The following is a 27,617-nucleotide window of genomic DNA, read 5'->3' on the forward strand; positions in this document are numbered from 1 at the left end:
ACAGTCCAACCACGCTCACCTTGGTCATTTATCCTCTGTAAATTAGAATAATAATGCTTTCCCTCAAGGTTGTGAAGCTTCAAGATAATAAAGTTCCTGGAACTTAGTATCACTAAAAAAACACTATTATTATTATTATTATTATTATTATTATTATTATGTACTTCAGCTAGAAAGTAAGTCATCAGAAATAATTATATGTAATTTCTTCTTTGAAATCACATTTGACAAATTTATGTATGAATGAGCAGCATTTAAATTAAATTACACCTTGCGTTGCATAATGCACTTATTGAAAAGCAGAAAGCAAGGAAACACAAAAGTGAACTGTATTTAAAATGAATAGGAAAATTTTCTACTTGAAAGAATTGCTGAGCCATTCTTTTCAAAGTCAAGCAGCTTTGAATTCAGAATAATCAGTCCTGAATATCATGTTTATAAAAGTGAATTTTGGTAGTCAACTTGATTAAACTAAAACATATCAATATGTCAGCTGCTCTGCTTCAATATATTTGCAACTCAAAACCTACACACTCTAATTTTAAGGGTATTCTATACTTCAGAAAAATTAATTTACTACTAACTTAAAACCATCAAATTAGCTTGCTTTTAAAAGTTGAGTACTTTATGTCAAGAGGAAATTAATCAATGATTTGTTTTATTGGTATATTGGTGACCTAACTTAACATGCTTATCCCAACATCAAAAGAATTCTTGTCCTGTTTACTCAATTAAAAACATTTAATGTCTATGTGGAACAAAATATATCATTTCATGTATTTTCAAAAATTCAAATTTATGGCCCATGATAAAAAATAAAGTCTGAACTGCAGCACAGTCTACAATAGTTCAGTTATAAATGTTTGTAAAACCTGGTCTCTGGTTAACATGAGACAACAGTGCCACCTCTAGTTTATTGCAGTTCAATACCAAAGTTTTATAAAAATTGCTTACTGACATGACTGAATTTCACTGAGGTAGTGGACTGGAGGATCTGAAGCAAAATCATACTTATTAATGTCATCTGCTTTCATATGTAATTTTTGGTATTATGATTTTGAATAAATTCAGCTAATAGGTTAGCTTTTATACTGTTGGTCTGTGCCTTTGAATACTACAGTATATTCCATTTAATGGAAGCAAATACACCTAAATGTAAGACTCAGACACTAAGAACTATGGGTAATGAGAGAGCAGAGCTTCAGAAATACTTCATCGGACAGCTTTAGATTTAATTTCAGCCAACATTTGTTAAGCATCTTAAAAACCCAAGATGAATGATATTAGGTATGAGCCTATTTTTAATGTTCTACATTGATTATTTTAAGCACTTTGGTGAAATTAGTTTCTCTGTCATACAGAGGAGGAAACTTAAGCCTAAAACAATGTAATAAACCTGCCAAAGTTAACCTGCCCAGTGGCTGAGCCAGGACACACTTCCAAGTCAGTCGAACAAAGGATTTTCCCCAGCAGCTGGAATTGTTGGCAGGGCAAGTTTCCCCCCTTGCCAAAGGGTGGTGCCCATAATCCTTTCACAGACTTCAGGGTCATCTGTGCCCAGTGTGAAAATAGCTCCTAACTGGACACCAAGTGATCAGTAAGATCTAGGATATTTTTACAAATACTATTATAATGAAGTGACTCACAGAAGATGGACGACATCTGTGCTCGCTTCTACAGCTATACCTTGCTGACGGAACTCTTGTCAGTAAGTTAGTTACAGAACCCCTCTGTGATGTTTGAGAAGTAAAAGACAAAAACACATGGAAGGGATTCATGAGTATTGTTTTTCCCCTACCACTTGGATACCTCATTGTTAGAAAGAATAGAACTTGAAGCAAAGACCCATCAGGTTGGGAACAGTAAGGGTACCTCATAGATGTAACCAGTGGTTCTCAAAGTGTGGTCCGTGGATCAGCAGCCACAGAACCACACCTGCTTCTGTGAAAGATGCAAATATGTGGGCTCTGTTGCAGACCCACCACATCTATCCAGAGGGACAGTGTGCAGAAATCTGTTTTATAACAGATCCTCCAAGTGGTGCAAGATGCAGGCTGAGGTTTGAGATCCATTCTTGTGAAGGAATTTCAGCCACAGCATTGCTGTTTTTCCCTTCAGCCCACTCCATTGTAGCACTTGCTTCGAACAAAAGAGAAAACTGTACAGACTGCTTAAAGTGGGTTTCTCAGAGCATGAACCATAAGACATTTGAATCAAAATCACTTGATTTTTTGAATTGTAGATTTAAAAATCTAGGCCCCACGTCAGAGTGCCAAGTTGGAATATCTGAGGGGTGGGCCTGGAGATCTGAATTGTATAGGCTTCCTTGCGGGCTCATCCCACGAGGCTGGCATGCTGTTCTCGTGGTTGGGGCAACGGTGCTCTTTGGCAAGAGACAAGTTTCGGTGACCATGTCCGCTTTATTAACAACCATGGACAGTCTAAAGGGCAGGCAGGAGGGGCGTGGCTAATTCAGGGCAACACTAATTCTACAGGATGAAGCCGATATTGGTGCTGCTCTGCTTCTCCAATCAGTTTGAAGGCCACATAGCTTTCCTGATGGGCCTGGGTCACCACCAGGAGCAGTTTACCTGATTGGCAGAGGTGGGGGGAAATGTGCCCAGGGCTCCTGCCACCTGCCAGCAGCCAAGCTGCAGGTTGCCTCCCAGGAAGCATGGCACGCCATGCCCTCCCAATCTCCTGCATGGGTAGGGCAGGCAGTCTCACAGGATCACCCACACTGCCTGGGTGATTTTTACATTGACCAAAATTGTGAATTGTGATGTTATAGTAAGCACAGCAGTAGCAGAGTCAGAGTGGCCTGGCACCAAACGGTAACGACTGTTCTTCCACCCAGTTGTTATGAGGTTATTTATCCCTCACTGGCCTCAAAGGGGGTTTTAAAATATAGTCAACAGTGTCTTGGAATGGAGATGACCAAGACCTCAGTTTCACCATGGCAAGGACCTAAGGCAAGTAGCTGTGACCCAGGAGGTTGGTAACCACCCAGTTACCTCGTATTGAGCTGCAGGTAAAGGATCGTACTGCAACATCTGTGCATGGTAGAGAAGGCATAGCAATACCAAAAGGTGAAAATCCTGAAACCTAAGGCTTCTGTTTCTATGCAAGCAGTGTTTCCTCAACTGTAAAGTTTCGGCTGTCAGAGATACCAAAGAACACAGGGAAAAAGTGCCCTCTGTGGCCTCCTCTACCCTGTAGCCTGGGTTTCTGATAAACGAAGGTTTTACCATGTAACTCCTAGAAATGCCTTTGTCTTTTTTCTCCTCTTAACCTGGTTCCAAGGCTCCTTATCTCTAACCTTCCCCTTGTCCTTGTTCTCATTTAAATAATCTTGTTATCTTTCTGCAGGTTTATTTTTCTTACTTTTCTACTCACAAGTTATACCAATCCATTTCTGTCTTGTCTGACCCCATCACTGGAAAGAGACTGCTTAGAGTGGAATCTTGCTTCCTTTGCACAGCTCTTGTAATGCCATGCAGGGATGTCTCCAGTCAACTGCAAGAGACACAGCCTGTGTAGGAAGCAATGACACAAAACAGCAATCAAAATTTACCTGGTCTGGTGTTACTAATACCAGAAAAAAATGAATTTTAAGACAAAAGAAAGCTACTAGAAACAAGAAAGATTTCACAATAGAATTCAAAATACAGGACCAAAAACTGTTAGAAATGAAAGAAAAAAAAGATAATTGAGCAATAAAAATTACTAATTTCAATACTCTAACTTTAATAATGGATAGTGCAAGCAAACACAAAATCAGTGTGGTAATAGCAGACTTGGGTAACACTGTAAACTCACTTGACCTGATTTCCATGGAATACTTCACTCAACAACAGCAAAACATATATTCGTATCAAGTATGCGTGTGGACCTTTTCGCAAGACAGCCCACATAGAAAGCAATTAAACAAGTCGCAATAAATCTAAAAAGTATGGATAGTATACAAATGTATTCTCTAGTCATAATTAAGGAAATTGGAAATTATCAAGAAATAAATCTGAGAATTTCACAATACTATGTGGAAATTAAACGACAGATTCCTGAGCAATAGGCAAAAAACAGAACTCACAAGAGAAATTAAGAGATATGTATCAAGGGATGGAAAAGTAAACAAAACACATTAAGATAAGGAATGCAGTGGAAGTAGTGTGAGAGGAATTTGTAGTCACAAATAACTACTTTTAAAAACATATTAAGTCAGTAACTTTCTGCCTGAAAAAGAACTGTAAAGTTAAAAGAAAAAGAAAAGAAAACTAAGGCGAAAACAAGCATAAGGAAGAGTATAAGATTAGGGAAGGCCTGAACTCAGTGTTGTACTGGAGGTACAAGCCAGAGCAATCAGCAAGAAATGAAATAAAATGTATCTATATTAGAAATAATTTAACACTAGCAATGTTTACATAACTTTATGAATATACCAAAGTCAACAACTTAATGACCTCAATGGTGAGCACATGGTATATGACTTACCTCATTTTTATAAAAACAAGTCAACATCTTTATAATACCAAACAGATCCTTATTTGGATTTATTTTTAAGGAGAGAAATTCAAACGTGTTACATTTTCCTTGCTTGCTCTCCTTGATCCTTCATAAAATGATTTTATTGTTATATCATGATTCACTGGTTTTAATTTTTACATCCTTTCCAGCTCATGCAGAGAAACATGAGGAATTAATTACGATGGGAAGCCCGGATTCCCATGCTAGCAGTGACAGTCAAAAATCTTCAGGAACATCTAAAACAACAAGGAAAGGCAAAGAAAAGTATTCCGAGAAAGAAAAGACAGGCAAGGAGAAACCAGCACCTCGCTTTGACCCTCAGGTGGGCGTAATACTTTTTTCCTTATGCAGCCACTTAATGAACGTTGGTTCTTTGGGTCTCTACTTGCCCATCTTTCCTGGGGACAAAACTGTGAAAACTTCATCTCCTTGATTCCAGTAATCAGCTCTAGATTTCTTGGAGATATTTCAAGAAACCTTTCCTAAGCTTTTTTCCCAGTTCAATATTACATGAATTGAGGTGGGTGTTTGGCCTAACAGTGAAAACACCCATATCCCATATTGGAATGCCTAGGTTTGATATGTAGCTCTGCACTTAACTCCAGCTTTTTGTTTTAACTTTTATTTAATGAATATAAACTTCCAGTGTACAGCTTATGGATTACAATGGCTTCCCCCTCCCATAACTTCCCTCTCACCCGCAACCCTCCCCTCTCCCGCTCCCTCTCCCCTTGCATTCACATCAAGATTCATTTTCAATTCTCTTTATATACAGAAGATCAATTTAGTATAAAGATTTCAACAGTTTGCACCCACATAGAAACACAAAGTGAAACATACTGTTTGAGTACTAGTTATAGCATCAAATCACAATGTACAGCACATTAAGGACAGAGATCCCACATGAGGAGCAAGTGCACAGTGACTCCTATTGTTGACCAAACAAATTGACACTCTAGTTTATGGCGCCAGGAACCACCCTAGGCTGTCGTCATGAGTTGCCAAGGCTATGGAAACCTTCCAAGTTTGCCGAATCTGATCATATTTAGACAAGGTCATAAAAGACAGAGTGAGGATAGTAACCAATGATCCTAAGAGTGACATTTACCAGGTTTGAACAATTATACAGCATTAAGTAGGGAAGAAGACCATCAGTAACACAGGTTGGGAGTAGAGCCATTGGTGGTAGAGTAGAGGTTATGATTACAAAGGAATGAGGCCCAAGTGCACTAGACAGGGTCTAGAACAAAGGACAGAGTCATTATTAGAGGAGCTAAGAAAGGTGCTGTCTAAGCTACAATTAAGTTTTCTGATTGAGAGGCAAATAGAACCTGATAGAAGGGGCTTGATAATAATCTGGTGGGCTTTAGGCCTTGTAAGTTAAGAGGCCTAGACCTATCTATCTCTTCACATGGGGTATATCCTAAGGGAGGTGTGAACCTCCTAGGGGAAGGCACTCTGTTGACTTTCATTACTTGGCTGGCCTGGGAGGAGAGCTGGCCAGGTAAAGGCAGGGGGCATCTCTAACAAGAAATTTACAGTTCTTCCTGCAATGTTGCTGACCCTACTTGACCATCCCCTCAGCTGCAGTGGTCACTTTGGAAGTTGGGCTGAGTGAAAGGCTTTTCAGCTTAGAGCCAATAAGATCTGTGGCTCTGACCTGGGCATCCTTCAACTCCAGGGCAGGTCCATTTCCAGTGATCCAACTCTTGGCAGAGCTGCCAGGGCTCTTCACAAGCTGATTTCTGCTGAAGCCCAGGCTTACCACATTGAAAGCCACTGCAGTGGACTGGCCTGTTGGGTCTCCTTGAGGGCAGATCACTGTACAGATCAGCCATTAATAGGCCTGCCACCCATTGCTTCTGATGCCGAGCTTTCTTTTCCTCCTGGTTTGTGTTAAAGCAGATCAGAGGATGCAAGTCAAGGGAGTGCCCATGTCCCATCTCTAATCTTCAGTGGCCTGAACTACAAGTCTATAGTCACAGGCATGTTCTGTAGTAGTTTTTCTAAGGTAGACAATGCCCATGAGGAAAATTATATTCTCACTTTAAAACTTTCTTTCCCTTTGGTCTGAAAGGGAGGTTTTTTTCTACTTACTGTATACTTCGCTGCTTTTTACTAATGCAGACACCAGTAGGCAATGGTGATGGCTCAAGTAGTTACTGCCACCCAAATAGGAGATTAGAGTTACATCCCTGGCTCCCAGATCAAAGTGTGGAAATTTGGAGAGTAGAGAACCAGTAGATAGGGATACACTCTACCTATGTTATGTCCATCTGTCTATCATCTCTATCTCACTCTGTTATTTTTCTTTCTGGCTCACAAAATAATTCTTTTTTTTTAAGCTTAATTGAATAGGGCAATATTCTTGGGATGTGGGCTTCTAACATGAATATGATATAGTCACAGCTCTAAAAACACCCAAAGTCTAACAGGGTAAACAGAGAATATTAATGTTAGACATTGTGCAGTGATAGAAAGGGTAAGTACCTAACCCAGCCTCTTCCAGGAGGAACTGAACCTTCTTGAAGCAATGAGTACAGACATGCTAAGGAAAACATGAACTCAATCGGTGCATATTTTTGCAGCATGAGGTTGAAGGGTGGGCGAGAGTAACCTAGAAGAAAGCACTGAGCCCTATTAGAAGACTGGGCATCTAAGACAGCCTAGATTCCACAACCCTTTCAGAGGGCCAGTTAAGTAACTGCAGTGGTTATAGGTAAGAAAGGCCCATTTGAGGAGTGCAAACTCAGGCCTAAAGGCATTCAAATTCAAGTGACATAAAAGCACTGCACACAAATTGAGATATGCACAATGACAAAATATTTAATTGCTTTGATCAGTGCTTAGGTTAAGCAAGACTGGAACATGGGGCATTTAAAACTGTACTGACACAATCAGACTTACATTTCAGATACCAGGTAGCTTTTATAAGTCTGGATTTTAAGGGGATAAAGCTAGAGATGAAGGAACCACTCAAGAAAGTATTACAGTAGTCCAACCATCAGAATGCAAGATGTACCAGGTATAGATGAAAAGAATGGAAGGAGAGGACAGATCAAGAATCATTTAGGAAACAAAAAAGAAATGTCCTTTTTAGTACAAAGTGGGTATTAAGAACAAGAGGGAGGGGCTAGCACTGCAGTGCAGTGGGTTAACGCCCTGGCCTCAAGCGCCGGAATCCCATAGGGGCAATGGTTCTAGTGCCGGCTACACCACTTCTTTTTTTTTTTTTTTTATTTTTGACAGGCAGAGTGGACAGTGAGAGAGAGCCAGAGAGAAAGGTCTTCCTTTGCCGTTGGTTCACCCTCCAATGGCCGCCGCGGTAGGCGCGCTACAGCCGGCGCACCGTGCTGATGCGATGGCAGGAGCCAGGTGCTTCTCCTGGTCTCCCATGGGGTGCAGGACCCAAGCACTTGGGCCATCCTCCACTGCACTCCCTGGCCACAGCAGAGAGCTGGCCTGGAAGAGGGCAACCGGGACAGGATCGGTGCCCCGACCGGGACTAGAACCCGGTATGCCGGCGCCGCAAGGCGGAGGATTAGCCTAGTGAGCCACGGCGCCGGCCCGGCTACACCACTTCTGATCCAGCTCTCTGCTATGGGATGGGAAAGCAGTGGAAGATGGCTCAAGTCCTTGGGCCCCTGCACTCACGCAGAACACCCAGAAGAAGCTCCTGGCTCCTGGCTTCGGATCAGCGCAGCTCCAGCCATTATAGCCAGCTGGGAAGTGAACCAGCAGATGAAAGACCTCCCTCTCTCTCTGTCTTTCCTCTCTCTATGTAACTCTGACTTTCAAATAAATAAATAAATCTTTAAAAAAAAAAAAAAGAACAAGAGGGAACAGAGTTTAACACCAAGGTTTCCAGAAGGAATGTGTCTATGGGATGACAGTACTACTAGTAAAATAAGCAAACAGTAAGAAGATAGGATGACTCAGTTGCCCCAGACTCCACAATTGGAAAAACCTATCCACTTGCATTTGAAAGATTTTACTTGGAGTTTATCACTAGAGACATGGAGAACTGAACAAGCTTAGCCCAGGTCTCAGCCCTGTAACACATGTGGTCTTCCCATAAGTATCTTCAAAGTACCCCCTTCCTCCCAGAAAAGTGTTTGACAGACTCATTTATTGAGAAATTTAAAAGACAATAAAAGATAATGCATTGTGTTCTATAGAAAAGGAAGACAGAGAAGGACTTCCAATTCCACAATTGGTTGTCCTAAGACCATATGGGAATATTGTTGAAAGCAAAATCCTCTCAGGGACACTGAAACAAAACTGCATCCAAAAACTGTATCCAGGGGTTGCACCCACCCCTCCTTCCCCAACTGTGTTTTTTGACATGGACCATTGACAGACTCTCAACCTATGTAAAGTGCTCCATCACCACATCAGTTTTAAGGCTCTCCCCAGCTGGTTACCACCAATGAGCCTTTCCCTGGAGAAATTGTCAAGCCCTGCTATTTCCAGCTTATGGTCCATTCAGGTGATTCCATGAAACATCAAAATGTTGACTTTCATAATAAATATATAGCAAGTATATCCAGATATGGAAATAATTGATAGTCCTCCTCTCCAGTTCCTGAAAACTGCCATGAGTAAGCATAAGTATAATTTATAATTTTACTTTGTACAATTTTAAGTTACATACAGGAAAATACACAACTCTCAATAATACAATAGGTTTTAATAAGTGCATTTAACATGTAATCCTTGCCTCTGCCAAGGTATAGATTATAGATAATTTCTACAAGTTTACAAATTCCCTCAAACATCCTTGCAGTTGATTGTGTCATCCCTACTCCTGACCTCATCAAATACTGATCTACTTTCTGTCAGCATAGATTTGCATTGCCTGTTCTGAAATTTCATACAAAAAGTCATACCACATGTACTCTTTTGTGTTCAACCTTTTCATCATGATATAATGTCTATGTACAAGATTCAACTGAATTTTAGTGTATATCAATAGTTTATTACTCTAAGGTTAAGTGGCACCCAATTATATGTGTACATTATAAATTATTTATTCATCTGTTAATGGATACTTATGTTGTTTCCATTCTTGCTATTATTATGGATAAGACTGCAATGAAGATCTTTTACAAGCCTACAAATAGATGTTTTCATTACTCTTGGGTAAATAACAACTAGTGAAACTGTAGATTAAGAAGTGAAATTAGACACCTTTGAATGCAGAAAGCATTCACTCCAAAGCTTTTATTTTATCAGATATCTACTGTTCACTCTCAACAAGAAGACCCAAATAAACCCTACTGGATTTTGAGGTTGGTCACTGAACACAATGAATTTGATTATTTTGAAGTGAAAAAAGATACAGAACGAGCAGATGAAATCCGAGCCATGAAGCAAGCCTGGGAATCAACTGAGCCGGGAAGAGCAATCAAGGTCACCCAACTCTGACAAGTTGTCACTTTTTACTTTTCATCCTTAGGCATGGTCTGAAAGAAGAGCCATGTTGGCAAAAACACATAATCTTTCAGTTAGGGATGGTGTCTGGAATTTTATCAGACATTGATCAACTAAATGTTAAGACTACATCTCAACACATTGTGAAATATTACCTCTTGATACCAGGAGGAATTGCAAAAGCAAAGTACATAATGATGATACTTATAGGCCCGATTATGCACTACCTCTTGTCATATAGGCAGGACTATATCGACATCTGTTTTTAACACTGCCAAAAAGGAAAACATAAACCTGTGTAACAGATGCTTGCATATAATTTGAGCATCCTTAGATCTGCCTAGATAAAATGCATTAATTGCCACCTTGCTACCACAGTGAAACATTCTGGCTTATGTAAGTGTTCCACATCCCAACTCAGTGTCATTGAAGCAGATGAAAAAGATCCAAGAACAGTAAGAGAGCAGTTTTAATAGTGCTTCTTCATCTATACATTCTCAATAATAACTGTCAAAATCATGAAAGATTCACATTTTAATTTATTTGAAAATTAAGAAGAGCTACCCAGATTGAAACTGCCCCATTCAATTCACATTTTTCTGTTTCATTTGATTATCATTAATGTTATTGCCTGCATTGGCTATTGATTTTCAAAGAGCTTAAAAAACTAAGGGGTGGGCATTTGCCTAGTAGCTAACATGCCTACTCTTGCTATCTGACTCCTTGGGTTCAATTCCCAGGCATTCTCTCTCTCTCTCTCTCTCTCTCTCTCTCTCTCTCTCTCTTGTCTTTATGTCTCTCCTGATCAATTATTTTTTTAAATGATAACCATTTCTTTAAATAAGTAACTGGTAACTTTTGTCCTTTAGGCTGCTCAGGCTCGTTTGCACTACCTCAACCAGTTCTTTAAGAAAACACCTTATTCTGAGAGAGGGCCTACGACTGAGAGCCAAACTAAACCTGCAGACGAAGGTCAGTGAGTCCCGCGCCACTGCCTCAGAGCACACAGCTGTCGCATGGACTTTTTTAAAAATACCCAGTGGGTCTTGCTAGGTAACAAAGAAACACTGCAGAATCTCTTCTCTTTAGGATTCTAGAAAGTTGCACAATTTCAGATAATCATATGACCAGTGCTTCAATGATCAAATCACTTTCATTTAGTTTCTTGTTAAATTCTACCTCTTCTTCTCCTAAGTAGGCATTTGTCCCATTTAAGAAAAGATGAAACAAGAGATAAGGGCGCAACCTAGTTAGATGGTGCCATATTGAACCTGAAGGCAGGATCACTACTGTGAGTTTGGCACTTTTCTATTAACAATAACAAGATAGGGCCGGCGCCGTGGCTCAACAGGCTAATCCTCCGCCTTGTGGCGCCGGCACACCGGGTTCTAGTCCCGGTCGGGGCACCGATCCTGTCCCGGTTGCCCCTCTTCCAGGCCAGCTCTCTGCTGTGGCCAGGGAGTGCAGTGGAGGATGGCCCAAGTGCTTGGGCCCTGCACCCCATGGGAGACCAGGAGAAGCACCTGGCTCCTGCCATCGGAACAGCGCGGTGCGCCAGCCGCAGCGCGCTACCGCGGCGGCCATTGGAGGGTGAACCAACGGCAAAAGGAAGACCTTTCTCTCTGTCTCTCTCTCACTGTCCACTCTGCCTGTCAAAAAAAAAAAAAAAAAACAATAACAAGATGATAATAGTAAAGTTAACTACATTTAGGGAGCAACTGCTTTGGGCCTGGCACTATGCCTTACATACTTTTATTTTATTACATCATCCCATTGAAGTGTATGAGGTTATGTCAAGAAGTTTGTGGAAATAGGATTTAAAAATAAGTTCATTTTGGTGCAAAAATCTTTGAAATCCATGCATATGAAGGCTCTTCAAAAAGTTTGTAGGCCTTTTAATTACTCCCGTATTATGGCCTTTCATTCAAAGCAGACTATAACATGAGTTAGCTCATCTGTGACTGATAAGAGAATACTGTCTACATAGGTGGACATCATGGTAGGTTATGCACTTTTCCTAGGAATCTGAAAGTGGGAGTAGAGTTACAAAGTTAAAGAAAAACTTCTCTTCTTTATAACTTCATATGCAATAGCCCTTTTTGTCGATATTTTGGGGCAATTTTAAATAAGGGCCTACACACTCCCCAGAGAGGAGTTCCCCATCTATGCACAGTTCTCAGCACAGGCTTGTGGCACGTCCTCCAAGGCCCATTTTAACAACCATTCCCACAGTTCAAAGATCCCGTTTCTATCTAGGTTATCTCAGCTCAAAAAGCCTCCATGTATATTGTGAATGTTTACTATCCTGAGGCAGCTTCCAGAAGCGTTGTCTGTCTGGGCCATCCCTATCATCTTTGAAGGTACCAGTGGTTGCTCTCACTAGTGCTCTGATTAGAAGTCATCAAACTTTCAATTCATCTGCTCCAGACCCGTGTGCCTATAAGCAAGCCATGTTATTGTTTGTACCTGTCTTTGCCAAACACAGGCTTTTCCAGTAATGTAAATGTCATGCTGTAGGAGAGACACCTATAGGTAGTGTGTAAAAGTCAGTTGCAAAGAGTCCTCTTTCAGACAGCAAAGGAATGTCGCCAACAGGAGAAGGAAGTTCGCTGTGGAAGAAGTGGCAGATCAGCAAGGGCTTGAAGGATCTCACAAAATCCATAAACAGCGAGAGTGCAGGGACATCCTCAACCCCATCTGGGAAGGAAGAGCGCGAACAGAGCAGGAAGAAGGAGAATGTCAGTAAGTGCTGCTCTCACTGGGGAGGTGCAACGGTTTTGGAACAAAAGTTCTGGAAAAGATCAACGCAAACATGTGATGGCTGGGGCGAGAAAAATAGAAAAAATATGTATTTTTGATTCATAGGTCTTCATTTTTTCCTATCAGAATAATTTCCTTAACAATCTAATAAATGCTTAACCTAAAGATAAATTAGACAAACAAATGAGCAGGTATTCATTGTCCATGTATACATTTTCTGTGCCAACAATTACTAAAAATAAAATGTTAGTGTTCACATAGACACCAACAGTCATCATTGTATGTCGATCCATTTTGTTTTATTCATAGCACACAACAAGATGGAATTTCTTCTTACTGTTTACAACAAATTTTAAGTATTCAGTTTCTAAAATGTTGGAATTTTCAGAGCTGCACAGGCAACACTGACTTGTTTGTTTCTGAATGGATTTGTATTTATTCATTAAAATGAAACAAAATCTGTGATAAAAGTGTTAAAGGGAAATGCTTTTCCACACATTTAGAGTCCATGATGAAGAATCATTCATAAGCAGCACCCAGGCTCTTTCTATCCCAAAGGGACTAAATGACTTTCTAAAAAAAGAAAAATATATATTTATCTATTTTCAATTTTTGAAAGGCAAAGAGAAAGAGAGAAACAGAGATAGAGACAGAGCATCCATCCACTATTTCACTCCTCAAATGCTCCCAAGCAGCCATGGCTAGGCCAGACCAACACCAGAAGCCCAAAACTCCATCCAGTTCTCCCATGTGTATGATAGGGACTCAAGTACTTGAGCCATTGCTGCCTCCTGAGGTGCACATTAGCAGGAAGCTGGATGGAAGGTAGAAGACATAAGACCCAAACAAGGCACTTTAATATGGGCTGCAAGTGTCGCAAGCAGGAATTTAAGCCCGTGCGCCAAATTCCACCCCTGAATTTCTTACTTGACTGATATATTTGGAAAGAACAAACTGAGCCTCCCATGGGGACCCAAGTCCATTTGGTTCCTCCCAGAGAGCATCACCCATGACTGAGCTGGAGGAGTCAGCCACCTCTCTTGCTCTGACCATGATCCACTTGCTTCTCAAATCTAATTACAGCCTCTGATTAAATCTATGTCAAAGTGGCTTAAGCACTGCTGTGACTCTGGCATCCCATATGATAGTGCTGTTTGAAGTCCCATCTCCTCTGCTTCCCAATCAGCTTCCTGGTAATGTGCCTGGGAATGAAGTGGATGATGACCTAAATACTTGAGCCCCTCCATTCATGTGAGAGACCAGGATGGCATTCCTGGCTCCTGTTTTTAGACTGGTCTAGACCTGGCAGTTGGAACCAACTGGGGAAGTTAAGCAGTAGATGGAAGATCTCTCTCTCTCTCTCTCTCTCTCTCTAGCACTTTGCCTCTCAAACAATTAAATTAGTAAATCTTTTTTTTTTAAATGTCACGTATGGAATATCTTAGTTTCCCTACTTGTTCAGAACCTAGGCTGGAGCACACATTTTAGAAGGAAACATCCTCAGAAACATCAACAATGGTTCTCTTCCCCAAATTGCTAAATTATTCTGTGAATTTCAAAATTAAAAAGTATTTAAAGCAAAAGCATAGACTTGAAAACTACAATAAAGATTTATTTATTTATTAGAAAGTCAGAGTTGCAGAGATAGAAATAGAGACAGAGAGAGAGATCATCCATCCACAGCTTCACTCCCCAATGTCTGCCATACCCAGGGTTAGGCCAAGTAGAAACGATCAGCCAGGAGTTTCAATCAGGTTTCTAATGGAGATAGAGTGACCATCTTCCACTGCTTTCTCAGCCACATTAGTGGAGAACTGTATCATGAGTGGAGCAACAGGGACTGAAACTGTAGCCCATATGGAATGCCAGCATCATAACCAGGGGCTTAACCAGCTACATCACATTGCCAGACTAAAACAAAAACATAAAAAAGATCAATGAAAAGAAGAGCTTTTTTTTTTTTTTTAACAAATGAACAAAATTGATGCACCAGTGGCCCAAAAAAAACAGAACAAGATGGTAGGGTAGACCCAAATTAAGCAAATCAGATGAAAAAGGAAATGTTACAATGGTTACCACAGAAATAAAAATAATATTCAGGAATTAGATCAAATAGCTATATGTGAATAAATTCATAAATCTGGAAGAAATGTATAGATTTCTGGACATTTGCAATTTAACAAAATTGAGACATGAAGACATAGAAAACATACAAAGACCAATAACCAAGATAGAGATTGAAGCAGTAATAAAGACATAACCAAAAGAAAAGTCCAGGACTAGATGGCTTCACTGCTGAATTCTACCAAACTTTTTTTTTTATTTGACAGAGTTATAGACAGTGAGAGAGAGAGACAGAGAGAAAGGTCTTCCTTCCCTTGGTTCACCCCCAAAATGGCCACCACAGCCGGCGCTGTGCCGATCTGAAGCCAGGAGCCAGGTACTTCCTCCTGGTCTCCCATGCGGGTGCAGGGGCTCAAGCACTTGGGCCATCCTCCGCTGCCCTCCTGGGCCACAGAAGAGAGCTAGAGTGGAAGAGGAGCAACTGAGACTAGAACCGGTACCCATATGGGATGCTGGTACCACAGGCAGAGGATTAAGCAAGTGAGCCATGGCGCCAGCCCCAGAATTCTACCAAACTTTTAAAGAAGGATTAATGCCAATTTTTCTTTAACAATTCATAACAATGGAAAGGGAGGGAGTCCTACCAAACTCCTGTGAAACCAACATTAACTTAATTCCAAATTCATAAAAAGGTACAATCAAGAAAGAGAAATATAGACCAATATCTCTGATGAACATTGATGCAAAAACCCTTAACAAATTACTAGCTAATCAAATCCAACAACATATCAAAATGATTAAATCTCCCCAGAGCAAGTGGGATTTGTCCCAGGATGGTTCAACATATACAAATCAATATACTTCTGGAAGTATTAACCAGAACAATTAGGCAAGAGAAAGAAATCATAGAGATACAGATTGGAAAGGAGGAATTCAAAGTACCCTGTTTGTGAATGACATGATCATTTATATAAGGGATCCAGATGACTCCACTTAGAGACTATTGAATTCATAAGATATTGGTAAACTAGCAGATAATAAAGTCAGCACAGAAAAATTAATAGCATTTGTATACACCAACAATGTTATGACTGAGAAAAAAAAAACTTATAATATCAGTACCATTCACAATAGCAAAATAAATTTTAAAAACTTGGGATAAATTTAACTGAAGATATGGATGATCTTTACAATGAAATTTACAAAATATTTAATATACATATAGAAGAAAACTCAAGAAAATTAAAGACTCTTCCATGCTTGTGGATTGGAAGAATTAATATCATCCAAATGTCCGTACCACCCAAAGCTATTTACAGATTCATTGTAGTACCAATTCAAATACCAAGGATGTTCTTCTCAGACCTAGAGAAATGATTCAGAAATTCATATGGAAGCAAAAGAGACCTGAGATAGCTAAAACTATGTTACTGAACCAAAACAAAGCCAGAGGCATCACAATACCAGATTTTAAGACATGCTACAAAGTAGTTATAATCGAAACAGCCTGGTCCTGGCACAAATATAAACATATGGCCCAGTGGAACAGAATAGAAATCCCAGAAACCAACCCACACTTCGACAACCAACTAAGGATCTAAAATCACTCCCTGGAAAAAGAAGTCTCTTCAACAAATCGTATTGGGAAAGTTTGATTTCCACTTGCAAACATATGAAAAAAAACCCTTACCTTATACCCTATACAAATAGCAACTCTCAGGACATAAAACATACTAGAGGAAAACAAATCACTAGAGGAAAATTTAGGAGAAGCAGTGCAAGATATTGGCACATCAAAGACCTCCTAGATAAGACCCCAGAAGTAAAGGCAATAGAAGCAAAGATAGACAAATAGGATTATACCAAGTTAAAAAGCTTCTGAACAACAAAGGAAACATTCAACAAAGTGGAGAGGCAACTGATGGAATGGGAGAAAATATTTGCAATGTATGCATCTGATAAAGGATTAAATCCAGGATATATAAGCAGTTCAAGAAACTCAACAACAATAAAACATGCAATTCAGTTAAGAAATGGGCAAAAGACATAACATGCATTTTTCAAAGCATGAAATACAAATGGCCCAACAGACACGTGAAAAAATGCTTTGGATCACTAGCCATCAGGGAAATGGAAATAAAAACCACAATAATATAATGTATATCATAATACATATTATATATAATAATAACCTCAGCTCAGTTAGCAGGTATATATACAAAGATTAAAAATTCCAAGTAACAGTAAGGATGTGGGGAAATAGTACCCTAATATGCTGCTGGTAGGAATGTAAACTAGTACAACTATTGTGGAATATGGTCTGAAGGTTCCTAAGAAATTTACATTAAGATCTACAGATATCAATGAACAATTAAAATGAAATTTACAGGACAATTTTTGTCACAATATCATCAGTAATAAACGTTTAGAGGGGATGGCACTGTGGCAAAGCAGGTAAAGCCTCTGCATGCGATGCCAAATCAAAATTCTAGCAGCTATTTTATGGAATTTGAAAAGCTGACACCAAAATTTATATGGAAATGCAAAGGACCCAGAATGGTCAAAATAATTTTAAGAAAAGAAAAACCGAGTGTGAGAAGAATATGCTCAACTTGATTAAAAGTAGCTACCAGCACCGTATGAGTAACATACTTAACCATGAGGAACTAGAGACGTTTCCAGTAAGACAGGAGTAAGGCAAGTGTGTTCCCTCTCTTCATTCAGTATCATACTCAAAGTCCCCATCTAATGCAGTAAGGTAAAAATGAGTAAAGGGTAAACCAATTAATGAACACGCAATAAAACTCTATGTAGGAAATCTGAAAAAAATCTTGCTAGAACTAGTAAGTGATTATACGAAGGTTGCAGGCTATGACGTTAATATACAAGACTAAATCATTTCCTATATACAAATAATGTATAAATGGAAACTTGAAGTTAAAAACAATACTATTTGCTTTAGTACCATGAAAAATAAAATACATAAGTATAAATCTAACAAAGATATATATATATATATATATATATATATATATATATATATATATATGAGGAAAACTGCAAAACTAATAAAAGAAATTAAAGAATTAAATAAATGGAGAGATACTGTATGGTCATAGTTCAGAAGACTATTGTCAGGCCGGTGGGCTGTGGTGCAGCGGGTTAAAGCCCTGACCTGAAGCACCGGCATCCCATATGGACACCGGTTCTAATCTTGGCTGTTCCTCTTCTGATCCAGCTCTCTGCTATGGCCTGAGAAAGCAGTACAAGATGCCCAAGTCCTTGGGCCTCTGCACCCACGTGGGAGACCCAGAAGAAGCTCCTGGCTTCTGCCTTTGAATTGCCTCAGCTTCCACCTTTGCAGTCACCTGGGGAATGAACCAGCAGATGGAGGACTTCTCTGTCTCTACCTCTCTCTGTAACTCTGTCTTTCAAAAAAATGAAATAAATCTTAAAAAAAAAAAACATAACAGAGGGCTATTGTCAAAGTGACAGTTCTTCCCAAGTTGATCTGTAGATTCAATGCAATCTAAAGTTTGTAGGGGAAGACAAAAGACTCACAATAGCCAACACAATACTGAAGGCGAAGAGCAATATTAGGGGACTTATACTACCCTTCTTAAACCTTCTCTAAAGGTACAATAATTAAGGTAACAAGACATGGACAAAAGAAAAAAAGATAAATCAATGGAATGGAATAGAAAGACCAGAAATAGAGGCAATTAAATACATGAACTGTTTTTTGTTTTTTGGGTTTTTTTTTTACAAAGGAGCAAAGACAATGTGGAAAATAGAAACTTGTCATCAAATGATGATGGAACAACTGAACATCCCATGTAAAATAATGAATCTACATACAGATCTTATAACCCTTACAAAACAAAGTGGATCACAAACCTAAGTGTGAAGGGAGAAACTTTAAAACTTCTATAACATAAGAGAACATATAGATGACCTTGATTCGGGTAATGATATTTTTAGATAAAACACCAAAGAAAATTGACAAATCTATTTAAAAAATTAATAAGCTGTACTTAACATTAAAACTAAAGATTTCTGCTCCATGAGAGACGTGCTTAAGAAAATAAAAAGGTAAGACACAGAGTAGGGGAAAATATTTTCAAAAGACATATCTAGTAAAAGAGTGCTTTACAAAGTGCACAAAGAACATTTAAAAGTGAAAGATAACAAAACAAATAACCCAGCTGAAAAATCTTAACAAAGGCCTTAACAGACATCACAAATGAAGTTATGTGGACCGCAACAAAGCACATGAAAAATGCTTTGTATCTTAAGTTATCAGAGAAATAAAGATTAAAATAAGATACCATTACACACCTCTTAGAAGGGCCAAAACCCAAAAGCTGACTACATCAAGTTATGGCAAGGATGAGGAACAACAGGAACTCTCATACAGTACAGGTGGTTTAAAAAAAAATGTACAGCCACTTTGGAAGACAGTTTGGTGGTTTCTTACAAAGTTAAACATTCTGTTGTTTACCATATGATCTATCCAGCAGGCAGAATCATTTGTATAGACTCAAAGGAGTGGAAACATATTCACACAAAACCCTACCCACAGGCAAGTTTATTGCAGCTTTATTCATGATGGATAAACTGTGTTACATAGGCAATGGAGTAATACACAGTACTATGAAGAAATGAGCTATCAAGCTCTGAAAATACATGGAAAAACTAAACTGAATGCTAGTAAGTAAAAGAAGCCAATGCGAAAAAGGATACCTACTGTGCAATTAGAGTTATGTGATGTCTTGGAAGAGGCAAAAGTATAGAATGGTTCCAATGCTGTGGCATAGCAGGTAGCAGTGCCGGCATCCCATATGGGCGCTGATTCGAGTACCAGCTGCTCCACTTCCAATCCAGTGGGAGACCTCGATGAAGCTCCTGGCTTCAGCCTGGCCCAGCCCTGACCATTGTGGCTGTTTGTAGAGTGAGCCAGAGATGGAAGATCTCTAGATATTTCTCTCTCTCTCTCTCTGCCTCTGCCTTTCCTTCTCTGTAACTCTGACTTTCAAATAAATAAATCTTTAAAAAATCAGTGGTTGCCAGAAGTAGGAGGGAGCAAAGGAAAAATAGGTAGAGCTTAGAGGCTTTGGGTGGGCAGTGACATTACTCTGCATGAGAACGTAATGATGGATATATGTCACTATATAATTGTCTGAACATGGAATGTACAACACTGAGAGTTACAGACCCTGAGATATAAAGAAGTGTAAATGTAGATTCACCAATTATAGTAAATGTACACACTTGCAGGGAAATATTGATAATGGGGAAGTCCAGGTATGTGTGTGAGGATGGGGTATGCGGAATATCTTTGTATCTTCCCTACAATTATGTTGTGAACTGAAAACTATTCTTAAAGTTGGTTAGGGTCAGGCATTTGTCCTACTGGTAAGATGCCACTTGGGACATGCAAATTACATATGAAGCTACCAGGATTCATGTTCCAGCTCTGTACTCTATTCCAGCCTCCTGCTAATTCCCACTCTGGGAGGCAGCCATGATGGCTCAATTAGTTGAGTCCCTGCCATCTTGGACTGAGATCCTGGCTTTTTTCCATACTTTGCTCAATCCTAGCCATTACGAGTATTTGGGAGTGAACTAGCAGGTGGGATCTCTTCTCTGTATGTGCATGTATCTATCCCTATCCCTGTACCTAAAATGAATGAATGAATGAACAAAAAATTTAAAATATACTCTTTTAAAAAAAGAACCAAGCTGGAGAATTTCTATTTCCTGATTTCAAATTTTATTATGAAGTTAATAATAATTAAAACACTATGGTTTGGCAATTTCTTAGAAAGTTAAACATAATTTTACCATATGAGTTAGAAGTACAGTATTATTTACATGAAATGTCTAGGAAAATCAAATCTATGGATGCCTAAATACAGTGATGGTTTCCTGGAGCTATGTTCACACAAGTTGTTAAATGCAATAAAATGCATTGAGTTACATCCTTTAAATGGGCAGGCTTTATGATATATAAAATTATGCTCAATGAGTTATAAAACTCAAATGGTCAGGCCAAAAAAAAAAAAAATCAAATGGTCAGGCGCCTCAACCGGGACTAGAACCCGGTGTGCCGGCACCACAAGGCGGAGGATTAGCCTGTTAAGCCACCGTGCCAGCCTTAAAGTATCTTTCTTAAATCTGTTCTCGTGGCCTCTTTTTGGGCTATATGGCATACAAACTGTCAGCTGATTTGATGTTCAGCATTTGTCTGTATACATTGCCCATTCCCCTTTCCACAAGGTTCTTTGGGATAGGATATTCTCTCTAAAACATATTTAAATCCCAGTGTTCAAATCCTACATGTATAGCCCAAGGTTTTGAAATGTTTGGTCACTAAATTTTTTTATATGAAGTTTTATAACTACATGTTTAGAATAATATTTTGTTATACTTCTAACAGAGTACAGTAAATGTGTTATCTCCTTAACTAACTACAGGTATGGTAACAGCAAGAAGAGGAGAAACATGAAATATAATTGATAATTATATATTTAATAAAATTAAAGCAAGCCAAATCAATAGTTATTTGTTTAATTTGTGATTATTTATTAAATGTGCTTATTTAATTATTTTGTCATTTTTGATAATTTTTTGAAAGTCTGGATCTCTTTTATTAAACAGGACCTCGTTCACGATCTCCAGCAGTTCTGGAAATGTCTCCTCAGCATATTCGAAAAGCACTAGAATTTGTAGACATAAATCAATATGTACGGTAAGTTGTAATTTTAAATAAGACTGATGCAGCCAAATGTGTTTATAAGACTCGGGACACATTGCCAATAACAGCTGCTAAACAGCTGAAAATTTGAGATTAAATTCTTAATATATCTTCAGTGTGTCTAAACTTTTTGAAATGTATGATTTTATATCTCAAATTTTGCAAATATTTTATTAAATCAATCACTTAAGTCATTTAATATTTTTGTAAAGATTTAATTTGAAGTCTTATTAAGGTAAGGTGAACTTCTGAAAATTCTTATCATACCTGCTGTCATTATTAGATTAGATTCCATTTTCCCAAGAATTAGACACTCTGATTAAGAAAGATAATTATTCAAATGTATTTGTAAACTTGAAAACATTATCAAAATTATTTAGCAGCATAAATTCAAAAGGAAAACCTACTAATATTATCAGAGTTTTCAACATCAATTTCACAATATCCTCAACAAGTGGTATATCTAAATTTATGAATATTTTCAAAGTATTTCTCTAAAATTTTAGTGACTCAATAGATAGAGCATAGCCCATTTAAAGAGAAATGGTTCATTATTTCCCACCTGCTCCACTTCTGATACATCTCCTGAAAAAACAGAGGAAGATGGCTCAAATATTTGGTCCCCTTGCACCCAAGTGGGAGACCCTAAAATTCATTGCATAGTTCACAAATTATTTATGTATCTCTCTTGATGATTTTATATCCAGGAAGACAAATGAAGAGCCTGTGCTGCAAACAGAAGAACTGAATCAGCAGCAGGCCATGCAAAAGGCAGAAGAAATTCACCAGTTTCGACAGCATAGGAGAAGAATCCTTAGCATTAGAGATATTGGCCAAGAAGAACGGTTCAAGCTGAAAGATGAAATTCTGGATATGTATGGGGAAATGCGGGTGAGTTTAAAAGTACATAGATTAGAACAACAACAACAACAACAACAAATACTAAAAAGGATAAAGTATTACATTGTACATCTAGAGTCAGGACAAGAGCTGATCAGGTCTTTGTTTCTTATAGTGTCCATTTCTCAGTTGACAAAATCTTTTGTAATATTAAAAGAGAATCATAGACCCATATTACATCTGGATAGGGAAAAAGTCCTGAAAACATTTGGTTCTACAATTCCCAGTTTCTCAGAAAAAGAAAAGTCAAATTGATTATATACATCTCATGGTACTCCCAAAAATCTCTCTTAATGCACAATATTGGGTGTCCCTGTTCAAAGATGGAAAGAGTTGGAGAGAAAACAGCAACAAAATGAGTTGTGAAGCTGGAAAATAACTGAGCAAAGATCACATTAACAGACTTGAGGCAATCAAATCCCAGACTAGCAGTGGGAAAATTCTCAGGAATAAACTCAAACTTCTCTACAGAATCTATAGAGGATCTCAAAAGCTCAACTGTCATTGGCATCAGGTATGTTGGGAAGTCAAAGAGAAATGAGAGTAAGATAAGATAGCTTTGCTTGCTAAAGCTATTTAATAATTACAGCTTACTCCCTCAAGTATTACCACTTGATGACTGTTATACCACTACCCCAGCAGAAGAATACAGATATTTTATTTAGGCAAGGTAGAAGAAAGGGGGGATGGAGTGAGAGAGAGAAGAAAAAAAAAATCACTGTGTACTACGGAATACTAGGCTTAATTGAAGGTGGGAGTATCATACTAGAAAAGAAGAAATTTCATTATAATATGAGGAAGACTTCCTACCATGGAGGAAGAAGATCTGTTTTTCTCCTTTTCCCAATACAATGCACACACTCCTAGAGACTGACTACCACAGAACTTTCTAAACTTTTTAGGCACAGTGATATAGGTTCTTTGTATCATTTCCAATATTGGTTCATAGGAAGAACATGCCAATTTGACACTCTTCTTGTTTGTCCAAGAAGCTCCTCAAATTGAACCTCTCCAAATCCACCCTATAGAAAGCGTTCCTTCCTTCCCATTTCAGCACCAACATGTCAGCCCACAGATATTCTCCACCCCGGTGGATGGCAATTGCACTATTTCAGTTGCTCGGAGCAGAAACTTTGAAGATACCCTTGGCTTCTCTCATTCCTCCCGTGTAATCCATCATCAAAACTTCTCCTCTCTTCCTTGAAACATATGCAAAGTCCAATGACGTCACACTGTCTATAGCCCCATCACTCCAGGCCAACCTGTCATTGTTCTCCAGGGTACTGCCACAGACTCCTGACTGATTTCATTGCTTCCATTTTTGCCTCACAACAGTGTGGTCTCTGTTCAACAGCCAAAATAGTTTATATCAATAAGGATAAACTATGCTTTCCTTGGGAACAAAACCCACAGTGCCATAGTACCTCACCCACAGGGTTCGATAAACTCACTTTCTGGATGGCCCAGAGACAGTGTTTGTTCTTGCAGGCCATGTATTGCAGTTATTCAACTCATTACTAACATAGCATCAAAGCAAATACTTAACTGAATGGGATAATACTTAAATTTCAAAAATTATTGAGAAGAAAATAAGGAATAATCCAGATTTGTTCCATAAGCCTTAGTTTATCAATTGGTGACTTGAAACAATGAAAGATTGGCCGGCGCCGTGGCTTAACAGGCTAATCCTCCGCCTTGTGGCGCCGGCACACTGGGTTCTAGTCCCGGTTGGGGCACCGGATTCTATCCCGGTTGCCCTTCTTCCAGGCCAGCTCTCTGCTATGGCCCGGGAAGGCAGTGGAGGATGGCCCAAGTCCTTGGGCCCTGCACCCTCATGGGAGACCAGGAGAAGCACCAGGCTCCTGGCTTTGGATCAGCGAGATGCGCCGGCAGCAGTGGCCATTGGAGGGTGAACCAACGGCAAAAAGGAAGACCTTTCTCTCTGTCTCTCTCTCTCTCTCTCTCACTATCCACTCTGCCTGTCAAAAACAAAAAACAAAAACAAAAGCAAAAACAATGAAAGATTATTTCCCATTCTAGCTACATGTCCAATGTAGTTTCATAGGGTTCCTTCTTCTTGTGCTCATTAAGATTACTTAGGTTGGAAGAGAGGTTTCCATACAGAAACTTCCACCATGATTATCATGGCAGGGGAAAAGAACATGGAGAATTTCACATTGATCAATACTGTTTCAGACCATGAATGGAAATTCTTCCCACCCAAATTTTATTGGCTAAAGCAAGCCCTGTGGTCACATACAACTTCAAAGAAAGAATCAACTTTGATGACACCTTGATTTTGAACTTCTGTTATCAAGAACTGGGAGACAGTAAGTTTCTGATATTTAAGGCACCTGGATTGAGGTATCTTAATATTGCAGCCATATCAAACTAATCCAGGGAGATATGCTACCATGGAACCATAAGAGAATAGGAATTATATTATGAATGGCAATAGTGTGTATAATAATATATGTTTAAAGTGAAGGAGGGGATCATTTTCCTTCTCTGTTGGCTTTTTCACTAAGAAAAATTCCAGGGCCAGTGTTGCAGTTTAGCAGGTTAAGCTGCCAGCTGCAGTCCCATCATCCCAGATTGGTGTCAGTTCCAGTTCCAGCTGCTCCACTCCAAACCAGCTCCCTGCTAATTCATCTAGGAAAACAGTGGAGGATGGTCACTCTTTGGGCCCCTGCACTCACATGGGGGACCTGGGTAAAGCTCCTGGCCCAGCTCAGGCCATTGCGGCCATTTGGAGCGTGAAGAAGAAGATGAAAGATCTCCCCCAGCCCTGTAACTCTGCCTTTCAAATAAAAATCAATAAATGTTTAAACAAAGAGAAAAAAAGAAAAAATCTTGAGTATGACCTCAAGAGCCCCAAATAATCCAGTAATCACTCTCCTCTCTAATATCTTTGTCCATTTTTCTGTCTCTTTTGCTCTTGTCAAACTGACTTCACCATTCCACTCACAGCCAGGCATGTTCCTGTCTCTGCCCATTTACCTTGACGCCTGCCTCTTCCTAGAATTTCCTTCTCCAGAGGACCAAATGTTTTATACCTTTCTTCTCTGAGAAGAAATTTTCCACATATCATCACTTCACTCGAGACATCAACCCCTGTATGACCTCATCCCCTGTGTGACTACATCTGGACTTACTTTTATTAAGAAACTCCTATCTTGAATACCTTTGTTGGCTTAACATGAACATTTAAGTACAGTCTATGTACTAATGTGCATGCATTTTAAATCTATCTCTACTAGAACATAGACCATCTGTGAGCAGGGATTTGTTTCAATTCACTGTTTTGCCTCCAGAACCTGGGACAGATGTCTAATTCACAAGTTTGTTTAATAAGTGAATATGTAAAATAATTAACAAATATTAAAATTGCATAAATTCATTTTATCATATAGGAAATAATTTTAATTAAATTGTAAGACAAAAGGAAATTTCAAGATTGCAATTCATGTTGTCTGTGCATACAACAAATGCAATAGAAGGAGAGAAGATGAAAAAATACTAGCTGCAACAGTATGAATTAAGATCCTGTTCATTTCAATGTGATAAACATCCGAATTAGGATTGAAGCCATTCAAAGATTAACATCATCAGTAAGGTTTCTTACCAGACGGAAGAAAGCATACCAATTCCTCAAAGTATTACTGACATATATTGAAAAGTTACTTTGCACAATGACAAGATCTCTCTCTCTCTCTCTCTCTCTCTCTCTCTCTCTCTCTCTGTCTCACTGGTATCATCTTGTACTTGTGCAATGGGCTTACTGATAGATGCAGTACTTTGTTTCATCAAATCTTTGGCAAATCTGATTCTGACATCCAGCTGTTCTGATATCTTAACCCAAACCACTACAGTTGCAAAAACATGATAAATTTCTTAAATTTCTTGTGAAATATGAGGATGAAGACAAAGCAAGCATTTCTAGAAGGTTTCTTTATGTTAGAATTAATTCATTATTCTTTATTCTTTGTATAATATTATGATGTGATCACCTTCACATCGGTATAATGGATGAAAGAGAAATCAGCAGAACTTACTGAAAAGGAGCAGCTGGTGAGATAAAATGCGTGGAGGCCCTGTGATGTCCAGGAAGCCAAGAGAAGTTAGCTGAACCAGGAGAAGGGAGTGTGATGAAGGCCATTAGATTCTCTGATGTATGCATTTCATTTGTGTTTTGGAGTGGTTAAGAAAGTGGTAGATAAACAATGGATTAGATGATGTTATTTGGCATTCTTCAGGTTCAGCTCAGATATATTTTAAGAGAGTTGAAAGACCTGTGCGGAACTGGTAACTTAGTATTAAACACAGTTACTGCATGAGAGACACTGAGCTAATTATTTTATGTATTATACGTGATAAATCCTGTGCCAAAAATCTCCACCTATTAATTATTGACTCTTGCTTTATTTTTCTCCTACCAATGCTTGTATTGACCATTCTGTGTTAAAATTGCACATACCGTTTGTGGCTATTCCATGCTTGGTGTATTTGTAAGCATTTGACTACATACACTGATTTTGAATTTCAATAATTTGCCACATACCCTAGGACTATAAACCTTTATCCATGGAACTTACTTGCTTGGGGTTTTTTTGGAACAGGACTCCTTGGATGAAGCTCGACAGAAGGTCTTGAATATCCGGGAAGAATACAGAAACAAATTGGTGGAAGCTGAACGCCTAAGATTGGAGGCTCTGGCTGCTCAGGAAGCAGCGATGAAGGCAGAGACAGAAAAGAGGGTTCCAGCTGCTGACTCACAGAAAAAAAAGAAAGGGAAGAAAAAGTAACATGGAGGTGCCCAAGACTACCCTTCTTCTGCAGGGGAAAAAACTATTTTAATGATCATAACTTCGCCTGTTGATGAAATCTTAGTACAAAGGAAAATAGAAGTTTGGCTATCTTAGAAATCATTTCTATATTTTTAATGTTAACTCGGTAGTTTGCTTCAAGTATTTGAAAGCATTAGAGTTGAAAGTGTTCTGATTTCAATAAAATCACTTCCAAATATTTAGAATATAAAAATCTGTGTGTTGCACTCTGGATTGCTTGCATTTTTAATGCTTAGTCAAACCAGATCCTGAAAGTCGTGGTGCAGTGTTCGGCAGGGAGGTTAAGTTATGGCTTGGGATCCCTGCACGCCAAATCACACGCGCTGGGTTTG

At 38.9% G+C, this 27,617-nt stretch overlaps 1 protein-coding gene across 1 annotated transcript in view; it reads left to right on the forward strand.

The window, feature by feature from the left end:
* ADGB (androglobin) overlaps positions 1-27,243 on the forward strand; it is a 225,895-nt gene extending 198,652 nt beyond the window's left edge. Inside the window, exons 35-41 of the mRNA XM_062187283.1 lie at positions 4,674-4,846; positions 9,760-9,936; positions 10,827-10,929; positions 12,559-12,699; positions 21,442-21,532; positions 22,246-22,429; positions 27,058-27,243. Coding sequence (XP_062043267.1) covers positions 4,674-4,846; positions 9,760-9,936; positions 10,827-10,929; positions 12,559-12,699; positions 21,442-21,532; positions 22,246-22,429; positions 27,058-27,243 — 1,055 coding nt within the window. The remainder of the gene's footprint in view (positions 1-4,673; positions 4,847-9,759; positions 9,937-10,826; positions 10,930-12,558; positions 12,700-21,441; positions 21,533-22,245; positions 22,430-27,057) is intronic.
* The last annotated feature ends 374 nt before the right edge of the window (positions 27,244-27,617 follow it).

This window comes from Lepus europaeus, chromosome 3 (genome assembly GCF_033115175.1).
Source record: "Lepus europaeus isolate LE1 chromosome 3, mLepTim1.pri, whole genome shotgun sequence".
NCBI classification, from domain to species: domain Eukaryota; kingdom Metazoa; phylum Chordata; class Mammalia; order Lagomorpha; family Leporidae; genus Lepus; species Lepus europaeus.